At 50.1% G+C, this 22,596-nt stretch overlaps 1 protein-coding gene across 1 annotated transcript; it reads left to right on the plus strand.

The window, feature by feature from the left end:
• The first annotated feature begins 1,052 nt into the window (after positions 1 to 1,052).
• On the plus strand, positions 1,053 to 20,566 carry IL22RA1 (interleukin 22 receptor subunit alpha 1). The gene is made up of 7 exons (XM_081224898.1): positions 1,053 to 1,348; positions 5,529 to 5,661; positions 6,550 to 6,728; positions 8,758 to 8,933; positions 13,914 to 14,052; positions 17,696 to 17,817; positions 18,761 to 20,566. The coding sequence occupies exons 1-7, from the start codon at positions 1,306 to 1,308 to the stop codon at positions 19,712 to 19,714; spliced, it is 1,746 nt and encodes a 581-aa protein (XP_081081024.1). The 5' UTR covers positions 1,053 to 1,305; the 3' UTR covers positions 19,715 to 20,566.
• Positions 20,567 to 22,596: the final 2,030 nt, after the last annotated feature.

Here is a 22,596-nt window from a genome sequence, read left to right on the forward strand (position 1 = left end):
TATCACGGCCTACTACATCCTAAAGCCCTCTAGAGCCTCCCTTAGGGTCTGGTGTGGCTATAGGACTCAGCCTGCTGTTGTGTGGCTGGGGCCAGCCAGACTCTCCCCAGAGGCAGAGATCTCTGATCATGTCTATCCTAACCAGAGTCCAGGCCCCTTCAATCTTCTCTTGAGGCCCAGCAAGAAGAGGAAAATCATTTCCTAAACACCCATCCCAGTGGATTTCATGTTATCCCTATAGATACACCTCCTCATGGTGGAACAGCTTGGGTGAGCAGTTTGAGCCTTCATTGTCACAAACCAAAGGCCCACTCCTGAATTTTTTTTTTTTTTTTTTTTTTTCTGTACGTGGGCCTCTCACTGTTGTGGCCTCTCCTGTTGCGGAGCACAGGGTCCAGATGCACAGGCTCAGCGGCCATAGCTCACGGGCCCAGCCGCTCCGCAGCATGTGGGATCCTCCTGGACTGGGGCACAAACCCGTGTTCCCTGCATCGGCAGGTGGACTCTCAACCACTGCACCACCAGGGAAGCCCCCCCACTCCTGAATTTTGCCCCCATCTCTAGCACAGTAGTAAGAGTCACTGAAATCTCTGATCCATTTTTCCCTAATATTTTGCAGTTCCCAGACCCCAAAGGCTCCGTGTAGGAGCGCCTGGACTTCTCACCCCCAGCAGCCTCTCTAGGAGGAGTGCCATCCCCCTTGACCCTCAAGCATCCAGCATGGCAGACCTGCTTTAATACATGGCATGAGCAGGGGCAGCAGACACCCTATATCTCCTCCTGCCAGAACGAAGCCGAGGAGTCTAGCTTTTTCTCTGCCACCAGGAACATTCCAGAACATATTTTCTGCTCCAGTTGTTTTCCTCAGGGTGAATCCATCCCTGAGGATGGAATCAGTGAGGCAAAAGGTTGCAGGCTTCTGATACCCAGTGCCAAGCTGCTCTCTGATAAGGCTGTATGTCGTGGATTATTTATACGTTTTCTGCCTCTCAGTTCCCTAATAAGGACTGAAGAATCTTGGGATGAATCAGCCACCAGACCAGATAAACAAGCCAGTCTGTCACTGCTGCTGTTTTCTGCAACTAAGAAGGGAACTCCCTTGGATCCTGCCCAGAACCTGGAATTCCGAAGCAACGGGCCAGATACCTTTGTACCCAGCTCCCCGTGGCTCAGGTCCCACCTTTCCCTCCTTTCCCCGCCCTCGTGCCTGGGTGGAGCCAGCTGCCAAGGCGCCGAAGCTTCTCAGCCCTCCCTCTGTGCTCAGTCCAGAGTGAACACCAAAAGAGGGCTGTGTGCCGGGCCCCGATGAGGACGCTGCTGGTCATCCTGGCGGCAGGATCCCTGGTCGGTGAGTGCCGGTCACCCTGTGGTCAGACCTGACCCCCATCCAGGAGCCAACGATCAGGGTCTTCTCCCCCAGAACTGCATCCGGCCCCAGCACGACCAGTTTCAATTTCTTCTCTGCTGGGCTGACCTGGGTGCCGAGTTTCCCTGGAGAAGTAGATGCCCGCTCAGGTTGCTGGGGAGGATGAGAGGGTCCCTCAAACTCTGGGTTCTTCAGAGACTCAACTGACCCTCAAGACTCTGGGGATACAGTCACCTGTCTGAACTGGGGGTGTGGATCCCCCCACTCCAGTGGATGGAGAATTAGCTTAAGGGAGTTAGACATCCTTGGACCCCTCAAATCTTTCTGGTAGAAATTGTACCTCTGTTCCTCTGCTTCTGGCCGGCACTGGCCTCACGTGGGGAGGTGAGGGAGCGTCAGGAAGGACAAAGCTTGAGTCCAGCCATTGCCTCCTTCCACGCCCCTGAGGGGGCCTCTGCCAGCCCCTCGTGCCAGACCTGAAAGAGCATTTTCTCCCAGAGGGCCCAGGTCTGCTGCATTAATAGGTCTTGAAACACCAGAGCTCTTATGAAAACAGGACGAAAGGGCACCGTTTTCAAATCCAATAAAGTGGATTTTTTGGAAGAAGTGGAGAACTTCCAGAGCAATGCATGAGATCCTAGATTGTCTCTCTGCTCCCTGAGATGTTTAAAAAATTCAGGGAACTTTCTGAGGAAGTGAAAGCATGGTCCTGACCGAAGAATGGGGAGCAAGACCCCTTCTACCTTAAGTGCAGGATAAAGGCCATAGGGGCCACAGCTGTGCCCTGCAGGTGTTGACCAGATCCACAGCGCTTCCAGCTGCCACCCGGGCTCTCCAGCCCGTCCTCCCCCTGGCATCAGACGGAACATTCACAGCACACTGGACCCATTGTGATCTAGGGAGACTTGATGCATCTCCCAAGAGACCTCAGACATGTCCCTCCAGACTCTCACCCATTCCGGTTGGAAGACTTAGAGGCTCTTGGCCCTTCGCGATGGGGGACACAAGGGAAGCAGCCCTTAGGAGGTTGTTAGGAGTCAGTAAGGTCACTCTAGAGCCCCAGGTGCCTTCACCCCCGGCATTCTTAGGCTGATTCCAGAACATGTTTGAACTGACTTTGTTTGTTTGTTTGTCCTTAGCTTCCCAACTAGTTGACATAGACTTGTTTTTTTCAAACCAATGAGAAAACTTCCTTTGATCACATCTCCCAGGCTGTCAGTTTCTAGACAATACACGGCTCCCCAGGATTTCACAATGTAGACTTTCACCCAGGAAGTGCAGAACCAACGTGGGCTGAGGAACCGGTGATGGATTTGAGGAGGAAAAGGAATGAGTGGGCGAGAGGAGATGGAAGATCTTGTTAGCCCTCAACACCTCCTCAAAGATAGGGGCCAGCCAAGGTCCACCCACACGACTTCAGGAAGCCAACTTGAGTTCCTGCCTCCTGAGACGTGGTGCCAGCCTCCACCCAACCTGGGCCCTTCACCTCCCGAGCATGTCCCAACCTCAGACACTTACCTCCTCCAAACCCACATGGCCCCCCCAGGATACTGACCCTAACCAGCAACCCTCCCACTGCAGACCCTAGCCAAGCCCACCCCCAGATACACCCTGGCCTTCTCTCAAATCCCACCCTCTCTCTTGCCTGCCCTTGACCTCACCACCTCACCCAAAGCCACCATTGAGCTCTGACTTCAAGTGGACTCCCTCCCTCAACTTAAGACCCAGCCTTGAACCCATGCCCCTCCCTCCAGAACAGACCCCAATTCTGCCCAGACTCGGGTCCAAACAAGATACCAGCCACAACTTGAGGCTCGGCAGCACATCCATCACATTTTGGCTAGAGGCAGAAGGAACCCCCTGGTGCCCTAGGCCCCATTCTGCGGGCTCCAGGAAGCCTGGAACACAAAGAGTTCTGCAGCTGTTGGGCCTGATCAACCCAGATTCAAAGAGGAATGTGGCCTTAGATTTAACATGTGGATGCACAGCAGGGTTGGACTGTCCTAATACACTTCCCCTTCCCCACAAAGGCCTCCCTTACGGAAATACTGTAGGTAGACTTGGAGTGGAGGGGTAAATAACCCTCCAGTCCCTCACACTCTGGACCTGCTGGTGCTCATGATCATGGGGGGGCGGGGCGGGAAGGGTGGTGCGCACACATCATATCAAAGACACGTGTACCCTCAGACCTCAAGGCCTTGACTCAGCCGGATCTGCACCTGTTTATTTCCCACCCCAGCCAACCTCTGAGCACAGGCAGAGCCAGCTGCCAGCTCTGGCCGCCATTTTCGTGCACTCTCTTCCTTTCCACAGACTGCGCTAGGAGGGCTGAGAGAAGAGATTTGTAAGTCAAGGGCTCTCATTTACAGTGAAGATTGCTTCGGGGGCAGTGCCCCCCGCCGGCTCCTCTTCTTGGGGCTCTGGCCTTTGCTGCCCCTTCCTTGCCCCATTGTATCCACCCCACAAGCAACCTAGCACTGTGATGGGCATTGCAGGCTGCCTCTCTGAGCCTCAGTTTTTCTCATCCATTAAATGGGCATAATGATAGTACCTGCCTCATCAGGTTGTCAGGAGGATTTGATAAGGAGACTTAGCCCAGTGCCCGGCACTTTACGTGCATTTCAGACATGTCAGCTGCTGCTGTGGTCCTTATTGTTTATCTTTAGGTAAGTCCAATTATTCCCATTTTAGAGATAAAGAAATGGAAGTTCTAGTTGCTTAAACAGCTTCCCCAAGGTCACGCTGCCCAATGTAGCCTCAGTCAGAATCCACCTCCTAAGAAATCCGTGTGGCTGGGGAAGGTGCCTTTGCCCTCCTCAGAAGGCATGTGGTGGGTGGGCAGGGATTGGCTCGAGCAGCAGAGAGGCAGGAATTCACAGACATCTTCTCCACCGTTGTCTGAAATTACTGACTCTGGGCAAGTTACTTCTTCGACAGTCAACGTTTAGTTGAATCCCTCTAAAATATTCCATTGGTGAGGACGCTAACTTCAGACAGTGTTGAGAAATGAATGAACACAACAGCACGTGTTGGCAAGGATATGGAATCATTGCACCACTCAAACTTTGCTGGTGGGAATAGGAGATGGTGCAGCCGCCGCTTTGGAAAACAGTTTGGCAGGTCTTCAAAAAGTTCAGCATAGGATCACCGTACGACCCAGAAATCCCACTCCTAGCCGTATACCCAAGAGAACTGAAAACATGTGTCCACTTAAAAACTTGTGCACATGGGGCTTCCCTGGTGGCGCAGTGGTTGAGAATCTGCCTGCTAATGCAGGGGACACGGGTTCGAGCCCTGGTCTGGGAGGATCCCACATGCCGCGGAGCAACTAGGCCCGTGAGCCATAACTACTGAGCCTGCGCGTCTGGAGCCTGTGGTCCGCAACAAGAGAGGCCGCGATAGTGAGAGGCCCGCTCACCGCGATGAAGAGTGGCCCCCGCTTGCCGCAACTAGAGAAAGCCCTCGCACAGAAACGAAGACCCAGCACAGCCATAAATTAATTAATTAATTAATTAATTAATTTAAAAAAAAAACTTGTGCACAAATGTTCACAGCAGCATTATTCAAAATAGCCAAAAAGTGGAAACAGCCCAAATGTCCATCAACTGATGAGAAGATAAACAGAATGTGGTCTATCGACGCAGTGGAATATGGTTCAGCCATAAGAAGGAAATAAGTACCAATTCATGCTGTAATATGGATGAGGCTTGAACACATGATGCTAAGTGAAAGAAGCCAGACACAAAAGGCCACATACTGGATGCCTCTATTTACAGGAAATGTCCAAATAGGCAAATCCATGGAGGAAGCAGATTATTGGCTGCTGAGGCTGGGAGGAGGGGAGGGATGGGAGTACTGCTCATGGATACAAGGTTTCTTTGTGGGCGATGAACACATCCTGGGACTAGGTTAGCGGCAACCGTTGCACAATTTTGTGACTATATTAGGAAACCACAGAACTGTATGCTTTAAAGTGGTGCATTTCGTGGAATGAGAATCATAGCTCAATACCAAGGAAGAAAGAAGTGAAGGGGAGGGGGGCTGGTCAGTGAGCACAGTCTCCGCTGAGTGAGTGCTGGCTCGCCCCTCAGCGGGCAACTTGCTAGAGGGCTGGGGCAGAGTCTTTGCGCCCTTCTGCTCACCCTGTTCTCACTTCCTGCAGCTCACATCGCTGAGGACACCTCAGATCTTCTTCAGCACGTGAAATTCCAGTCCAGCAACTTCGAAAACATCCTGACGTGGGACAGCAGCCCGGAGAGTGCCCCAGACACCGTCTACAGTGTGCAGTATAAGACGTAGGCGTCCCTCCCACACAAGCCCTTTTGACTCTGCTCTGGAACCAACCCCTCCAAGAAAACCCTTCCTTCTTCCTATGTCCCCACACGCCCCCCCGGACTGGTGTCACACAGCGACCCTCCCACACACATAGCTTTGCTCCTTTATGTTTCTTCTGCAGGGGGAGGTTAGAATAATGGTTGCAAGTACGGGCTCTGGGGGCAGACGCCAGCTCTCTCCCTAGAACTCTGGGTGGTTGGGTAACCTCACCAAGCCTCCATTTCCTCATCCATGAAGCAAAGTTAGCAATAGTACCTTCCTCATAGGGTTGTTAGGTGGATTCAATGAGATAGTCATTAGCACGTGTGCCTGGCAAACAACAAGCTCCCAATCATTGCCTTATATTGGGTTAGACCGGGTCAACGAAAAGCCGTGCCCACCCCCTCCCGGGCTCTCACCCCACCCCATTCCCGCTCATCTCCTCTCCCAGGCAAGAGAGGAGGGTACGTGGGCTCAGGAGTCTGCAAACCTGGGTTCCATTCCTGGTCCTGCCACTTCATCCTGTGGCAAGGCACTTGCCCTCTCCGAGGCCCAGGTCCCTCATCTGTCAATGGGGCTAACAGTGCCCAGAACGTGAACTCAGACTGGCTGGGTTCACATCCTGGTTCCCTGCCTGCATGCCTCAAACACCTGGGCAAATTTTGCTTCCTTAACCCCCAGCTCCCCTATTTGAAAAGGAGGGAGAATAATGTATGAACCTCACAGCACCGTAGTGAGGATCATCCGCATAAAGGGCCTGGGTACACGTGCTAAGTAAATATTCAATATCGTTATCATTATTAATAAATGACAGGCTTGGTGCCAAGCCTGTTCATGAAAGGTGTGTCTGGTCCTTCCCTTGCCCACAGTTATGGAGAGACAGAGTGGCAGGCAAAGGAGGGCTGCCAGCGGATCACCCGGAAATCCTGCAACCTTACCAAGGAGACAGGCAACCTTACGGATCTCTACTATGCCCGGGTCACCGCCATCGACGCGGGAGGCCGGTCCGCCACCAAGATGACCGACCGGTTCAGCTCACTGCAGCACAGTGAGTGCCAGCCCCTCATTGCAACGGGTGCAGGACGGGAACAGGATGGCCTCTTCCCCTCCGGCGTGGGTGGAGGGCCCAGAAGGGCGCTGCCTCCCAGGGCCAGTTAGGGATGTGGCTTTTTAGGGAAGGCGCCCTCAACTGGACAGCATCCCCAGTGTGGTCATTCATCTTTCTCCATCTCCATCCCCACCTCCCTAGTTCAGACCACCTTAATCTTGCCCCTTGAGTGCAACCAAGGCCCCCCTAACTCAGTTCTCCTACTTCTGCCTTGACTCTTTTCCGATCCTTGGTCTTAGTCTCGGCTTCAACATCACCTCCTAAGTGAGCATCCCCACCGCCAGCCTCAACAACCCCATTTCACTAGGTCATCGTCTGCTATCCTCCATCACCATAAACTGTTCACTGTCTTCAGAGCTCAGATCACAATCTGCAGTTACTGTGTTTGCTGGCACTTACATCATCTGCCTCCCTTACTGAAAGTGAGCTCCATGAGGGCGTGTGTGGCAATGGAACCCACTGTGTTCCCAGCCCTTAGCATAGCGCCTGGCACATAGGAGATGCTCAATACGTAGTTGATGAAGGATTGAGTGGATGGATGAATGGATGAATGGATGAATGGATGGATGGATGAATGGATGGATGGATGAATGGATGGATGGATGAGTTGCCAAACTCCTCCCACACGTTAAGTAGGTGATGTGCACTAACTGATTTAAAAGCCACAGGGTTTCTTAAGAAAATAAAAAATAAAGTTAAACAAGTTATTTTATATTGTTTCTTGGCTTGTTCAGTTAATGCATACTCATTGTAGAAAATTTGGAAAATATAGAAATACACAAAGAAAAATAAAAGTAGGCCCAACTAATCTGAACACTTAAACATAACCACAGCTACTTGCAACTGTATCTACTCTTTTGTGATCTGGTTGGTTGGTTAGTTGTTTTTTATATAATGGTATCGTGAACATTTGCCCATGTCATTAAATATTTTTCCACAACACGATATTTCACGGCTGCAAACATGATCCATTCTATGGAGGTACTCTAATTGACTTCCCTAATTCCTTTTTGGAGGACCCTTAACTCAGTTTTTTCGATTTTATAAACAACACTGAAACGAACATTCTTCTAGCTCAGATCTTTTTAATCTTGGAGGTCAATGGACTCTTGAGGACTTTCTATAAATTAGCTTCGGGGGAGTGAGGTTCATGAAACCCTGAAACTGAGTGCAAGATTTTTGTATATGTACATTTGGGGGGAGAAAAGAACCATAACATTCAATAGCATTCAAACCATAGCATTCAAATTCCCAAAGGGGTCTATAAACCAGTCAAGGTCGTTTGGTTATTTGGAAATTCCATCTTGAGAGAGGCTGAAGTTTAGGCCTGGCCTCTGAGGCTGAATCAATAATATTGGGCACCACAAACATTGTTTGGATATGTAGTTGAACCATCAGTCCCCAAAGCTGTCATTGCCAGTAGACTAGGGGGCAGGTGCTACGGGAAGACTCAGGGTAGGGATGTGTGGAGGCTGGGACAAGAGTATGATCAGCCTAGGGGTCCAGGGCCCCTCTCCCTGGACTCTTCCCACTCACCCTTGGTCACCCCTTTGCTAGCCTTACACCCAAACACCAGTTGCTTCTCTTCTCACCTGTTCATTTAGCTGATGCTTTCAGAAGCATGGCTGGGGTTGGGGTGGGAGGGGGTGGAAAGCAGTCATTTCCCAAGGTCCAAGGCAGCCTCTCAGACACTCCTGGCTGATTCTAACTTTTTTTTTTTTTTTTTTTTTGCGCGTTACGCAGGCCTCTCACTGTTGTGGCCTCTCCCATTGCGGAGCACAGGCTCCGGACGCGCAGGCTCGGCGGCCATGGCTCACGGGCCCAGCCGCTCCGCGGCATGTGGGATCTTCCCGGACCAGGGCACGAACCCGCGTCCCCTGCATCGGCAGGCGGACTCTCAACCACTGCGCCACCAGGGAAGCCCCTGATTCTAACTTTTCATTTCTTTTTTCTCTCTCCCTTTTGCCAGCTATCATCAAACCACCTGAAGTGACCTGTATCCCCAAGGCGAGGTCCATCCAGATGATTGTCCATCCCACCTACACGCCCATCCACACAGGGAATGGCCACCGGCTAACCCTGGAGGACATCTTCCAGGACCTGTTCTATCACTTAAAGCTGCACATCAACCACACCTACCAAATGGTAAATGAAGGGTAAATATATGTGCCACCTTGGTCCTTCCCTGCCTCGGAAACCCATTTCCCTCTCTGCATTGCTTCAAGTAGAAAGGAGATGTGTTATATAAATCAGCGTTTCCCAAAACATGTCTACAGCCTACCTCTTGTATATTCACACACACAATAGCATGCTAAAGCCTCTGACAAGTACTGCAAAGTCAAGACTCCAGTTTCAATTTGCTTAATACCACTCTCGCATGTATTTGATCAGAGAAACTCCTTTTATTTTGCATGACATGTATTTTTTTCTTGCCTAATGCCTTCTAACATCCAGGGGAACAGCTTCTATTAACATCCTCAGGTGTTCACTTTGGAAAATGCTGGAACCAATTTCTACTGCTGCAGTTCTTTCTGCTGGTTCTCCACCTTCTGTGGGAACTGGATACAGGCAGTGTCTTAAGATCAGTAATACTGAAAGGTGGAAGGCAAAGGCATAAATTGTCAAATGTTATACATTTCTTTTTGTATTCAAAAAATAAAATATGTAGTGTTTTCCCCGGCAGTGTGTGCCACTAATTCATAATTACATTGAATGACTATTCCTGCACTCAAGGAGCTTATAATCTAATGGGTGGGGAGAGAGTTAAAACAAGAATTCAAATTCATACAGCTATAGGTAGAGGGAAATAAGAGTGTTGTGTGGGACAGAATGGAGGCTGGGAGGGGAGAGAGGAGACGTCAGCTCAGAGAGATCTGGAAAGACCTCTAGAACAGAAAACTTTCTGGTGCTGATATCAATTCCTGAGGTGTACCAGGTAATATATGCTTATTGTGTCATTTAATCTTCATCACAAAACCTATGAGGTAGTTGCTCTTATCTCCATTTTATGAATGAGAAAACAGAGGTTCAGAGAGGTTAAGTCACTTGCTCAAGATCGTTCAGCAAATAATAGCATAGTCAAGATTCAAATCCAGCTTTGTTCCAAGCCCACATTCCTCCCCTCCCTGCTCCACTGGCCTACACTGTCCCACCACGATCAGAGAGAGAAGCAGGAACGCTTAGGATATTGTTGGAAAGCACAAAACTGCCCATTTGGGCTGAAGCATAGGGACATGTAGAACAGTTTCTCAAAACACGGTCCCAGACCAATGGCATCAGAATCTCCTGCAGCCTTTGTTTAAAATGCAGGTTCTTGGGGACTTCCCTGGTGGTCCAGTGGTTAAGACTTCGCCTTCCAATGCAGGGGGTGCGAGTTCGATTCCTGGTTGGGGAGCTAAGATCCCACATGCCTCATGGCCAAAAAACAAACAAACAAAAAACCCATAAAATGCAGGTTCTTGGGCCCCCTTATAATCCGCTTCATCAAATTCTAGAGTTACACCCCTGGGATCTGAATTTTACTGAGCAACCCAGTGCTTCTTACTCACTCTGAAGTTTGAGAAACACTGATGGAGAGGAATAATGCTAACCCTAAGAAGACAGGCTGGGACCATGCCATAGAGGTAGGGAGGGCGGATGGGGGAATCTTTATTTATTTCAGTAGTCAGGAAATGATTAGAGATTACAGAGCAGGGAGAGTCTATATCACAACTAATTTTTGGCAAATATTTGGCATTAGAATATTTTATTGTTATTGATTTACAACTTAATTCAGTTTGTGATCAGAGAGCATATTCTGTATGATTTCAATCCCTTATGGAGACTTGTTTTATGGCCCAGAATATGGGCTATCTTTGTGAATGTTCCACGTGCACTTGAACAGAATATGTATTTTGCGGGTGTTTGGTGGAGTGCGCTATAAATATCAATTTGATAAAGGTGGCTAATAGTATTATTCATATCTTCTATGTCTTTCCTGATTTGGGGGAGGTCTATTGTTCTCTTAATTGCTGAGAGTATTACAATCTCCAGCTTTGATTGTGGATTTGTCTATTTTCCCTTTTAATTCTGTGCATATCTGAAGCTTTATTATCAGACACATACACATTTATGATTGTTATAGCCTCCTGGTGAATTGACCATTTTATCATTATGAAATGTCCCTTTTTATCACTAATAATACTCTTTTTATTGAACTCTACCTTATCTGCTGTTAATATAGTGACTCTAGCCTTCTTATATTTATAATTTTCATTGTATATCTTTTTACATCCATCTATTTTCAACCTACCTGTGCCTTTATATTTAAAGTGTATCTCCTGTAGACAACATTCTGACAGTCTTTCCCTTTTTAAAAATTGAGATGTAATTCACATACCACAAACTTCACCCCTTTAAAGTGTAGGATTCAGTGGTTTTTCGTATATTCAAGAAGTTGTCCAACCGTCACCACTATTTAATTCTCTTTATTCTACTTTCAAGTTCTCTGACTCTTCTGTCATCTCCAATCTGTTTTTAAAAACCATTCAGTGGGAATTTTTACTTTAGATATTGTATTTTTCAGTTCTAAATTCTCTAATTTTTATAGTTTCTAGCTTTTATAGTCTCTAGTATTTATAGTTTATGCTACTGAAAATTCCTAGTCATTCTGTCCTTATGAGCATGTTTTCCTTCGCTTCCTGAGCATAGTTATACTAGCCACTTTAACACTGTCTGATAATTCAAACACTTTGGTCATCTTGGGATAGGTCACCATTAACTGTCTTTTCTCCTGAATATGAAATACATTTTCTCTTTCTCTACATGTCTAAAAATTTTGGAATGCATCCTGGACATTGTGAATGATATGTTGAAAGGACTCTGGATTCTGTCATATTCCTCCAAAGACTATTGATTTTTGTTTGTTTCTTTGTCTTAGTAGGCAGTGAATTTGGCTGAACTTCAAACTCCAAAATCTGCTAGGCAGTGAATTTGGCTGAATTTCAAACTCCAAACTCCAAAATCTCAGTTCAGTAAAGTTCAGTTGAAACTTTAGCTGGGCTGCTTGGAGTCTACCCTGCTCATGCATACTTTAGGCACCAGCCAGGGATTTGGGCAAAGTTTATACACAGAATTCAGGCTCTCTCTCTGTGAACCTCTCCTATCCGTGATTTCTCCCTCACTTTCCAACTTTTGTGATTGCCCTGAACTCTGTCTTCTGGTTACTCAAACCAGTAAGATTACAAGGTTTTTAATCTAGGTTTCACCCACTCCACATGGTATAAATGGGGGCCTGCCTCCAGGCTACAGGACATTAAAAACGAGAGAGAAACTCATTCAGTGCCATTCCCTTCCTCCTTTCTCTGGTATCTGCCTGCTTTTGCTTACTTTCCAATGCCTATAGGTAGTTTTTATTTTGGCCAGAGTCTATAGCTGTTATTTTACGGAAGGTTGGTCCAATAGAAGCTATAAATTACTGGGAGCAGGAAGAGGAGAGATCAAATGTAGAAATGAAAGAGTGATCAGGGTGGGAAGTCAGGGGGCCTATTGCAATGGTACTAGGCTGGAAACGAGAAGGGCCTGAACCAGGGTGGAGGCAGTGAACACCCGGGGAAGGAGGACTCTTGGGTCCTTGACAACTCTACTGGGGTTAATTTCAACCATATGAGTTCCACAAAACAATAAGCTGTTAAATCCATTCGTGCACTTCTTCACCCACTTTCACCCCCTTCAAAAGAAAAAACAACAAATAACCCTAAACCTTGGCCTCCATGTGCCTGGAAAAGAGAAGGCATAGCTGAAACATAAAGGACCAAAAAGAAAATTCTTAGCTTTTAAGCTCCCAAGAACATAGCTCCTGTCCCTTTAAAGAAAAGCTTATGGATTATTTCAGGGTAATCAGATACAAAGGATGTGAGAGAGATTTGTCAAGAATGGTTTTAAGGTTTGAGCCTTGGACATTAGAACAAGAAAGACATTATTAACAGAATTAGGGAATCAAATACAGGTGCGGGTTTGGGCTTGGAGATGGGGCAGGACCCAGAGAGAGGAGATCAGGACGTTTGGGCATGTCAAGTTAGAGATGCCCACAGACTGCTGTCCAGCAGGATGCTGGCGGTGTGTGCCAGGAACTCCATAGCTCTTACTGAGGTCAGTTTGGGAGTTATCCACACATTGGTGATCACCAGAGCCACGGGACCAGAAAAGATCACTAAGTGAGAAAATATGTGGAAAGAGAAGAAAGAATGGATGAAGAGTGAAACTTGCAGAACAACACCGAGGGGCTGAAACCAGTAAAAGAGCAATCGGAGAGGTAGGAGGAGAACCAGAATGATGGAATGAGGCAGCCAAGGGAAGAGTTCAAGGTCAGAGAGGTTCGAGACATACAAGAGGGCAAGAACTGAGAAGAAGCTCCAGCAGAAGGATGGGCAGATGCAAAGGAGCAAGGGCTTACTTCAGAAGCAGAGTGTTTGCAGGAGCGACAGACATTCAACATCACCAGAGCCTAAAGGACCAAGGGGGCTCTAGGGAGGGAAGAGTCAACAAAGGGAGCAAGGACCTGTAATATGACCCGGGTCATCAAAGGATTTTCAACAGAGGAGCTTTGTAATTATATTAATTGTTTAGAAAGATCACTGTGGCACCAGGATAAGTTTGGAAGTAGACAGGGACAAAACCAGAGACTGGTGACCAGTAAGGAGGCCACTGCAAGAGTCCAGGCCAAAGATATTGAGGCCCAGTTAAGGCAGAAGCAATGAGGAGACAAGAGAGGGATGGATATTCAAAGCGTTTTTGATATTTTATTTAAGAAAAGGGGGGAAAAGAGGAGAACTGGGAGAAGGAAGAATGGTGGGGTGTTGATGACGGTGGTGATAATAACAGCAGCTAGTATTTAGAGAGTGCATGCTGTGTGCCAGACACTGTTCCAAGTGAAAGTGCATGAAGCTTGCATCTGATTGGATTTAGGGAGAAAACAGAAGGTAGGGCAATGGGAATGGAGCACTGCCAACTGACCTACCGGTTTATGGTTTGGGCAGCTGGTGGTACCATTTTACTAAGTGCAGTAGCCCAGGCAGAGGTGTAAGCAGCCTCCACATAGAGGTTGGCGTATAAGAGATGTTGTTCTGTGTTCTCTGTCAAATTCAGCACCTTGGAGGGAAGCAGAGAGAATTTGAGTTCTTTGGCCTGACCCCTGACACGGAGTTCCTTGGGACCATCGTGAGTTTTGTTCCAACCTGGTCCAAGAAGAGCGCCCCCTACATGTGCCGAGCGAAGACGCTGCCAGGTAAGTTCTGCTGAAGCCAGAGGGAACTGGGACTCCTGAATTCAAACCTTGACTCTGTGCTTTCCCCCTTGTAACCAAGGTGAGGCTTGGCAGTGCTCTAGAAAACCACAGAAGGATTACTAGTGTATTATTAAAGTCAATCTTTGTTTATTCATAAATGAGTTAGCTGTTGGGTTATCATAGCAAATGTTTAATCTCCACCCTCCAGCCTATGTCTGAATTTCCTCTCTCTGGCAAACTGCGTGTGTATCCTGGCAAAGCAAATTCACCTTGATGTTAACTCAAGTGAGAGACCCCAGGAAATAATCTGCAGATGGGACAGCAGAGAAGATAAAAAGATCCCTCAGTACCTTCTAAAGTCAAATATAAATAACAGTGATTATAATAGCATTTCTGCAGTGCCAACCAGGGACCAGACACTACGAAACACAGTTCTCATGCTTCTGTGAAGCATCTTTGTTCCACTGAGGAAACTGAGGTTCAGAGTGGCTAAGTAACTTGCCCAAGATTGCACGGGTGGTGAGGGATGGAACTAGGCCTAATTCCAGAGAACACGTTCTCACCACTGCACTACCATAGAAAGAGTTTTGAGTCATCGGCTCAGTGGGATGGCGTCCCATCCCACTCGACTCTAGCACATTGAAACTCAACTCTCATCGTAAGCATCATGATGTTTTTATTAGTGCTTATCTTCATAGAGAGAGAAATGTAATGCTCCAAGTTTAGGGGATGAAAAAAGCGATCGCATTGGACTGGATGGATTTGGAAAACAGTCTCCACCTTAGTCATTTTGTTTAGATTAATGATGTCAGGAGGTGATTTCTGTTCTGATGAATAGAAGCGAGGCAGCTGCTAGAGGCTGGGCCCGAGGGTATAACTGCAGCTTGGTAGAAACATCATAGGGTAGGTTCTGGTCCTCAGCTTTGTTCAGAAACTCAGCTCATCGGTTTCCCCAAAAGCCCACAAGAGACTGAGTTCTCCACCCGAGTCCCAGTGCATTTGTTTTCATGGGAAGATATGCCTGACGGAACAACAGCCAGCACTGACCTCTTGCACGGGGCATGCCCTTCCCGGGGAAAGGGCCACATGAAGACCAGAATAGAACTTGGCAATAAGAGAACTAGAAAAAGGAAACCAACTTCACAGGCACTGAGTTGGGAGTGTGTGTATGATTGGTGACTCTCCCCTGGACCTTCTAGATAACTGTCATTCATTCCTGGCCCGCCCCTGCCCACCTGCTTACTGACCACATGTGGGCCACTCCACCCATATCCTTCTGTTGGTTTGTCCTTACGTGATCTAGCTCATGATATGATATCATTTTTTTCTAAGACTGTAGCTGCTTTTATATGAATCATTCTTCATGGTGGCTATTTCTTGGTGACATATAGAAAGCACCTTATCCTTTATAATCAAGTATGTTAATAACAATTCCTACCATTTATTAAGTACCTACTCTATTGCCAAACACTGTGTTAAATTCTTTCCATATATTATCCCATTGAATCCTTATAACAATCCTGCAAGTTGTATAGTATTATTCCCATTTTGCAGAGGAGGAGCTCTGGCTCAGAGAGGTTAAGCAACTTGCCGGTGACCACACAGCTGGTCAGTGAACCTAGTTAAGTTCATCTGATCCTGAAGCCTGGGCTCTAATCACCACTTTGCAATTTTGTTTAGAGCCTGTCCCCTCTACTGCACATTTATTTCTCTTACTTCCTTATCATAATGAAACGTCCTGCCCTTGACCCTGTATCCAGGGGTCTGTCTTATCCCCAGAGCCCAGAATCCCTCCTTTATCTACCTCTCAGAATGTCTTGGACCATCATCCCAGCATCTTGATGCTGGAAAGGGCTCTATGTGTTGGTTCACCCCATATCTTAATTTTACAGATGAGGAAACGGAGTCATCATTGCGTAGTGGCTGTGAGAATGAGCTTTGGAATTATACATGTCAATCCTGGCTTCTCCACTGAGTAGCTGTGTGACCTTGTTCAAGTCACTTAACCTCTCTGAGACTCAACTTCATTATCTGTAAGGAGTGAGCATCCATGGCCAACTGTTTGGTGGGATAACATTGGTAGAGCACCCCACACAGTGCATGGCATGTAGTAAGAGTTCAATCATCGCTGGCTGCTGTTATTAATAAATGGTAGGCTAGAGAGGGTCGTGCAGAAGATGAGGGTCTCATCAGTGGCTGAGCCAGACCTCTAACACCCCACATTCTAGTGTTGCTTCCATTATTTCTTCCTACTTCCCCGTGAGTGAAATGGCAGAAATGTTCCAAGTCCCTGTCCTGTCCTGGTACAGGGAGCAACAGTTTTCCAGTTACATTAAGCATGTCATGTAGAGACATTTGGGTCCTGTCTTCTCCCTGGTGGAAGTACATGTGACAGGGGAAGTGGGAAGCTGACGAGAGAGGCCCAAGCCACAGGGGCTGGGGGAGGAACGAGGAGTGGGCTAGAAGTAAAGGCTCCAGCAATTCCCAGGGTTCACAGTCATTGCCAAGGTCACTGGCAACTGATGATCAACTCCCCAAGCTGAAGCCACACAGGGGCCAGGAACAGAAGGAGGGTGACTTGGAGAGTCAAGACCCCCAGGTAATACAAACCTCCAGTTTTAACAAAAACTCCAGCTACCTCTTCCTTACCAAGCCACTCGCCAGTCCCACTTGAATTGGTGACAGGAAGTGTGTCATGCCGAGACCTGGCTGCACCCACCCATCCCAAAGATGCAGGGCCATAGGAAGGAGGCTCAGCATAGAGCCCTTAGCTATCCTCTCCTTCCATTTTCGAAAGGGTGGTGCCTCCCCAGGCTCCCTCCTGAGTGAGGTCTTCCCAGCTCAGATCTTGGTAGACAGGTGGGGAAGACAGACCCCTCCCATTGTCACATCTCCCCTCCCTTTGCCTCTTTCCCCCACCCCGAGGAAGGCAGGACTGTCCTTAGACCCAGGCAAGGGGGACCCTTTTCTGAGCCCCGCACTTTAGAAGGCCCCGCTCCAGCCCTGCTCTGGCCATGGCCCTCCCCGCAAGATGAAGAGTCCTTAGGTCCACATGGGCAGATCCCCCTGGAACCTGTGAGCTCCTAAATTCCCTGTACAGACGGCCAGAGTCTGTGTCCAATCTCAGCAGATCTCCTCCTTGGGTCTTTCTTCCAGAGGGCAGACACTCTGTTGATGTTCAGGCCCTCGGCCCAAAGGGTGGCCAGTGGGTGGGTATTTGTAGGCAGCGTGGATGAGCTTGGCCATGAGCCCATATCCTTGGGTGTGAGGCCCCTGGCAGTGTGGGCTGGAGCCAGGCTGGGCCTGCGGGAGCTTCCCCCTGCACCTCCACCTTTCCGCACAGCACCCCGAGGCATCCAAGAATCAAAAGTCAAGCCTTTCGGGTTGTTATGAAAAGTATATCTGTCAAGGTGGGAGCACAGAACATATTTTACTTAACAATGTAAAAACATGATGAAATTCCAAATATTTAGACGTATGATGTGTGGCCCTCCATTTGTGCCCTCACCCCGGGCCCTGTAAGTACTGGGAATAGGAGAGGCCTTCCCAAGCCGGGCCCAAGAGGCAGGGGAGGAAAAGGCCCAAGTTGGCAGTACCACACTGGCAGCCTCACCCTTCCTGTTCTGGCCTCTTTCTCCCCTAGATCAGACGTGGACCTACTCCTTTTCCGGTGCCTTCCTGTTCTCCATGGGCTTCCTGGTCGCAGGGCTCTGCTACCTGAGCTACAGATACATCACCAAGCCGCCTCCGCCTCCCAACTCCCTGGTGAGCCGGGGCCCCGGGGAGGATGGAGAGGCCGAGGGGAGGGCACGGGCCCCGGGACCCCAGCTCTCCCTCATTTCTCCCTCCAACCTAAAGATGTGGCTGGCAGCTCCCCCGGTGTATGGAAGAGAGCTAGGGGGAAGGAAGACAAGGCTTGGAATAGAAAACCCACGTGGCTTTCAAGGGGGCGCACACCCTGCCTGAACCGTTAGCCCAGGTACTGCCACCTGGGATCGCAGGCCCACTGTTGCCACATCTTCACATTTTCTCCAGCGAAGTCAGAATTTCAGATTGTAATGTGAAATCTCCCATGTTTCAAATCTTGGCAACTAATTTTTTTAAACTAAGCCCCTGCAAACCATACACATTACATCGGCAGCACAAGTCTGGCCACCAGAGCTGCATCTTTGTTAAAGCAGCCATGCCCGCTGCAGAGCCTGCACAGTCTGGGGCTCGCAGAGAGGGCTCACGCCCATCCACCCCTCCAAGTCAAAGGCCAGTTGAGCCATTTCCTGTAAAACTCTCCAGGCCTCCCCTGTCCCCCATTCTTCCCCACCTTTCTCCCCGCGTGAGGCCCTTAGGGAGCCAGAGCTCAGGAGCAGTTGAGCCAGAACCTGGAGAGCATTCCCCAAGGGCACCCCAAACCTGAGCCAGCTGCTTCCAGAGTGCCCGCCTCCTAGAGAAACCACAGCCTACCCGCTCTCCCTAGACAACCAGACTCTGGAAGCGGCCCTCAGATAACAGGCCGGGAGCCCTGTGCCTTCACAGAGGCTCCAGCACTTAGAGGAATCCCTGGGAAGGGGTACGGGGCTCACACATCGTGGAAAAGCCCCCAGATGGTCCACCCCTTCCCCTCCACCCCCAGCCCTGCGGAGGACCGCGGCATGCATGGCACCCTTGGGGAGCTTGAACGCACCCTAACGGGCACACTGTTCTCCCTGCACAGAATGTCCAGCACGTACTGACCTTCCAGCCTCTGCAGCTCATCCAGGAGCGCATCTTAATCCCCGTCTTTGACCTCAGTGGCCCGAGCGGCCTGGTGCAGCCTGTCCAGTACTCCCAAGTCAAGGTCTCCGGGCCCATCGAGCCTCCAGGAGCCCCAGCGCGACACAGCCTGTCTGAGGTCACCTACCTTGGGCAGCCGGACCTCTCCATCCTCCGGCCCTCTGGCGGGCCACCTCTCCAGACACTCCCGCCACTGTCCTATGCCCCTCAGGCTGCCCCTGAGGGCGGGCCCCCGTCCTATGCACCTCAGGTAACCCCCAAAGCTGAACCCCCCTCCTACACTCCCCAGACCATCTCGGAGGCCCAGCCTCCTTCCTACACCCCTCAGGCCACTGCGGACAGCTGGCCTCCTTCCTACGTGATATGCGGGGAAGGCCCTGGCAGAGACCCCCCACCTATGACACTCTCTGGTCCCAAACACCTCGGAACTAAAGGTCAGCTCCAGAAAGAGGCACCAGCTGGAAGCTGCAGCCCAGGTGGCCTTTCTCTGCAGCAGGTGACCTCCTTGGCTATGGAGGACCCCCAAGAAGTAGAATCCTTCCACCAGCATCTGGGGATTCACACGGACAGAGAACCTGACTCTGATGTCATACGCAGAGGGGAGCCAAGGACACAAAGCTACATAAAGGGCCAGCTGCCCCTCCTCTCCTCTGTCCAGATCGAGGGTCACCCCGTGTCCCTCCCTTTGCAGACTCCTTCCCGCCCATGTTCCCCCACAGACGAGGGTCCGAGTCCCTGGGGCTTGCTGGAGTCCCTCGTGTGTCCCAGTGATGAGGGTCCAGCATCCGAGACTGAGGCCAAGAGCCCAGGCCCTCAGGCCCCAGACCTGGAGTCGCCCATGGAGCTGGACTCTCTGTTCAGAGGCCTGGCCCTGACGGTGCAGTGGGAGTCCTGAGCGGGAACAGGGTGGGCCTGGGGCTTCCTCCTGTCCCCACCCTTACCTCGCACCTTGGCCGTCACTCCCGCACCCAGCGGCGCTGCGCACTCTGCAGCCCAGCCCCGGGTGGATGCCCTTGAGGAACCAGCAGAAGGAGGATGCCGGACCCTTGCGGTGGCTGAGCTCCCTTTGGAGCGAAAAGGCATGAGAAGGGCTCCAGCCAGAGGAGTTACAGAAGTGAATCATGTACAAGCGAGTGAGTGCAAATGAGCATGTGCACGCCAAGTTCTGCAGGGCAGGACGGACAGTCAGAGTGCAGGAGTTAATATGGGGAACCTCCCGGAGATCCAGGGCCCCGGCTCCTAACACGCTGGACGCAAAATCCTCCACGAGCCCGCCTCTCTTCATTCCTGGCCACTTGCATAATCTAGTTCAGCAGACTGAGGCCTCTGCCTCCTCTGTGGTTCCCCAAAGGTGAGAAAAGGAGCCTGAAAAAGGACACCTCATAGCAGACTGAGCAGAACCAGAACAACCTGCACTTCTGCCAAGTCCAGAGGCAGCCTGATGACAAGACTCCAGGGAGGGGTGCAGCCTGCGGCTCATCCCCAACCAGGGCTGCTGCCTTCAATTGCACCATTTCAGCTTCATTCCTCTGCTCGAGGCTTTATCCCAAGTGAAATGCAGGTCCACCAGGGAGGGAGAACACAGAAGCCTTTTCTGTCGGCAGGAGTTTCAGACCCTATCCTGGCAGCAGGGTTTGAAAGGAACATGGGGCCACGGGGCAACTGAAGGAGACACAACTACAAACTGGACCTAGTTCACAACTTTAGAAACTCAGCCTTGGATTCAGCCCACCTGGGTTCAGATTCCAGACTCAGTACTTACCAGCCATGTGACTTCAAGCAAATGAATCACGGCTCAAAATCTCTGTTTCCTCATCTGTGTCATGGGGATAATAACACTGACCTCACAGGGTTGTGGTGAGGATGAAATTAAATAATGTCAGCCAAGCGTTTCATAGTGCCTGGCTCATGGGCAGGGCCCAGTAAACAGTAGTATTTCCTGTTGTGATTTTTACAAAATAAGACAGTACAGGAGTGACCCACTCCCCCCAGTTCAGCTTGATTTTGGATCAGGCATTTTCTCATGGGCTTAAATTATCCTATTTCCTCAGGATAGCTCCAGGCCAAGCTGGAGGCGCTGGACTATCTAGGAGGGGGCGAGGGAAGGGATTGCAGGAAACAGGGTCCAGGGACAAATGGAACCTTCTCCTTGAATTCATAGGTGGAAGCTGTTTTGGGGGTGTCAGCAGCATTCTCAGAGGACCTTCCTCCCCGACACCCCACCAGAGGCGGCACAGGGCTGCCCTGTCCTCCTGCCCTTGCACAGGGTCCTTGTCCGAGCTTTCAGCACGCTGTCACGCCCTTTGTATCACTGCATCTCACGTGACCCCTATGATGAGGAAACCGAGGCCCAGAGAGGAGAAGGGGCTCCCCCCACAGGCCCCCACTGAGGCTGTGACACAGTTGGAGCTCAAACCTAGCGACTTTTGTCTTCATCAAGAGAAGGAACTTTCCACACCAGTTTGGATTCTTGTAGGATGAGACTCCTGGGGCATAAGGAGGGGAGGGCCCCAATGGGGTCCCCGAGGGGCAAGCGCCCCCAACCCCATCCTGTCCCAAAGCCCTGTCTGAACATTTCTGAGAAACAGCATCAAAGTCCAGTTGCCCCGGTGAGACCCTTTCCGGAGCGTGCAATGCCCTCCCTCCTCTGTACCCAGTACGTGTCCCCTCCTCTTCCTCACCCCTCCCCTCCCTGAGACACAGCACCAGGGAGCACTGTCCTTATCTGTTTGTAATTAATATTTAACATCTCTTCAGGGTCACTGGTTTAGACCCTGATATCTCCATAGCAGAGGGGTGGACCGCCCTCTCCAACACCCCCAGCCCTTTCTCCTCCTGGCAGCTGCTACGTTGGCCCTAATGACTGCTCCCTTCCCCCAAACTACACACAAGTCTGCTTCCTGTCACTCAGGGTGAACTTGGCCAAAGGTTGACTGTCTCACCTTGTTTAGTCATGAAAAACAGCTTAACACCTGGACTGTTCTCACCAAGGTGGGCCAGGGTGTCAGAGGTTTTTTTACTGAAAGCCATAAACATCTCTTCCAACTCACAGGCCACAAAGCTCTCTAAGCCCCTTGGGGCGAGAGTCGTTCCTACACTCCATGACTCTCTGGGTCCTGTGACCCTCCTCAGGCTGGCCCTGTCCCCACCAGGCTGCATACCGCCTCAGGTCTCTGGCTTCCCAGGCAGGCAGCTCAGGCTACCAGCTAGGGGACAGGGTGTCCAAGGCCCCGGAGCTGGGCTGGGACGTTGGCATTCCTGAGGGTCCTAGGCTTTGACTCTACCACCAGGACTCTCCACAGCCTTGCCCCACGTAGTCCAGAGAAAAGTGAGTCTGCAAGGTGTCACCTGCCTCCAAGGCAGGCGGAGCCCAGCCCAGGAGCAAACGAATAGTAGTGCAGCAGTGGCTGCACTAGGAGAAGTCAGAGGAGGAGGAACTCAACCCCGCTGCTGGGAAGGTCCTGCCCTCGATGGCTCATTCTTCCATTCACCTGCCCTGATAGGCCGCTTTACTGATATTTTGCAAAGGAGGAAAATGTGGCTCAGAGGGGTTTCTTGCCCAAGATGGTTTCCTAAACTTGCCTCACCATGAGAATCGCCTGAGGAGCTTACTGAAAATACAGCTTCCTCAGCCCTAGCCCAGACCTGCTGAATCCATAGAGACTGGGGAATCCAGATTCTCAGTAAACTCCTTTGATGATTCCTCTTAGGCAAGTGGAGGGAACCATGCTCTTATACCAATAGTTTTCCTATCCGTTGGCCTCAAATCATCCCCCT

This window comes from Mesoplodon bidens, assembly GCF_964165515.1.
Source record: "Mesoplodon bidens genome assembly, chromosome: 2".
Taxonomy (NCBI): Eukaryota; Metazoa; Chordata; class Mammalia; order Artiodactyla; family Ziphiidae; genus Mesoplodon; species Mesoplodon bidens.

What these genes read in the sequence shown, in the direction of transcription:
- IL22RA1 (XM_081224898.1), top strand. Translation starts at nt 1,306, where the DNA reads ATGAGGACGCTGCTGGTCATCCTGGCGGCAGGATCCCTGGTCG. An exon ending in GGCGGCAGGATCCCTGGTCG is followed by an intron (nt 1,349 to 5,528) that starts GTGAGTGCCGGT and finishes CACTTCCTGCAG; the next exon opens with CTCACATCGCTGAGGACACC. An exon ending in TACAGTGTGCAGTATAAGAC is followed by an intron (nt 5,662 to 6,549) that starts GTAGGCGTCCCT and finishes CCTTGCCCACAG; the next exon opens with TTATGGAGAGACAGAGTGGC.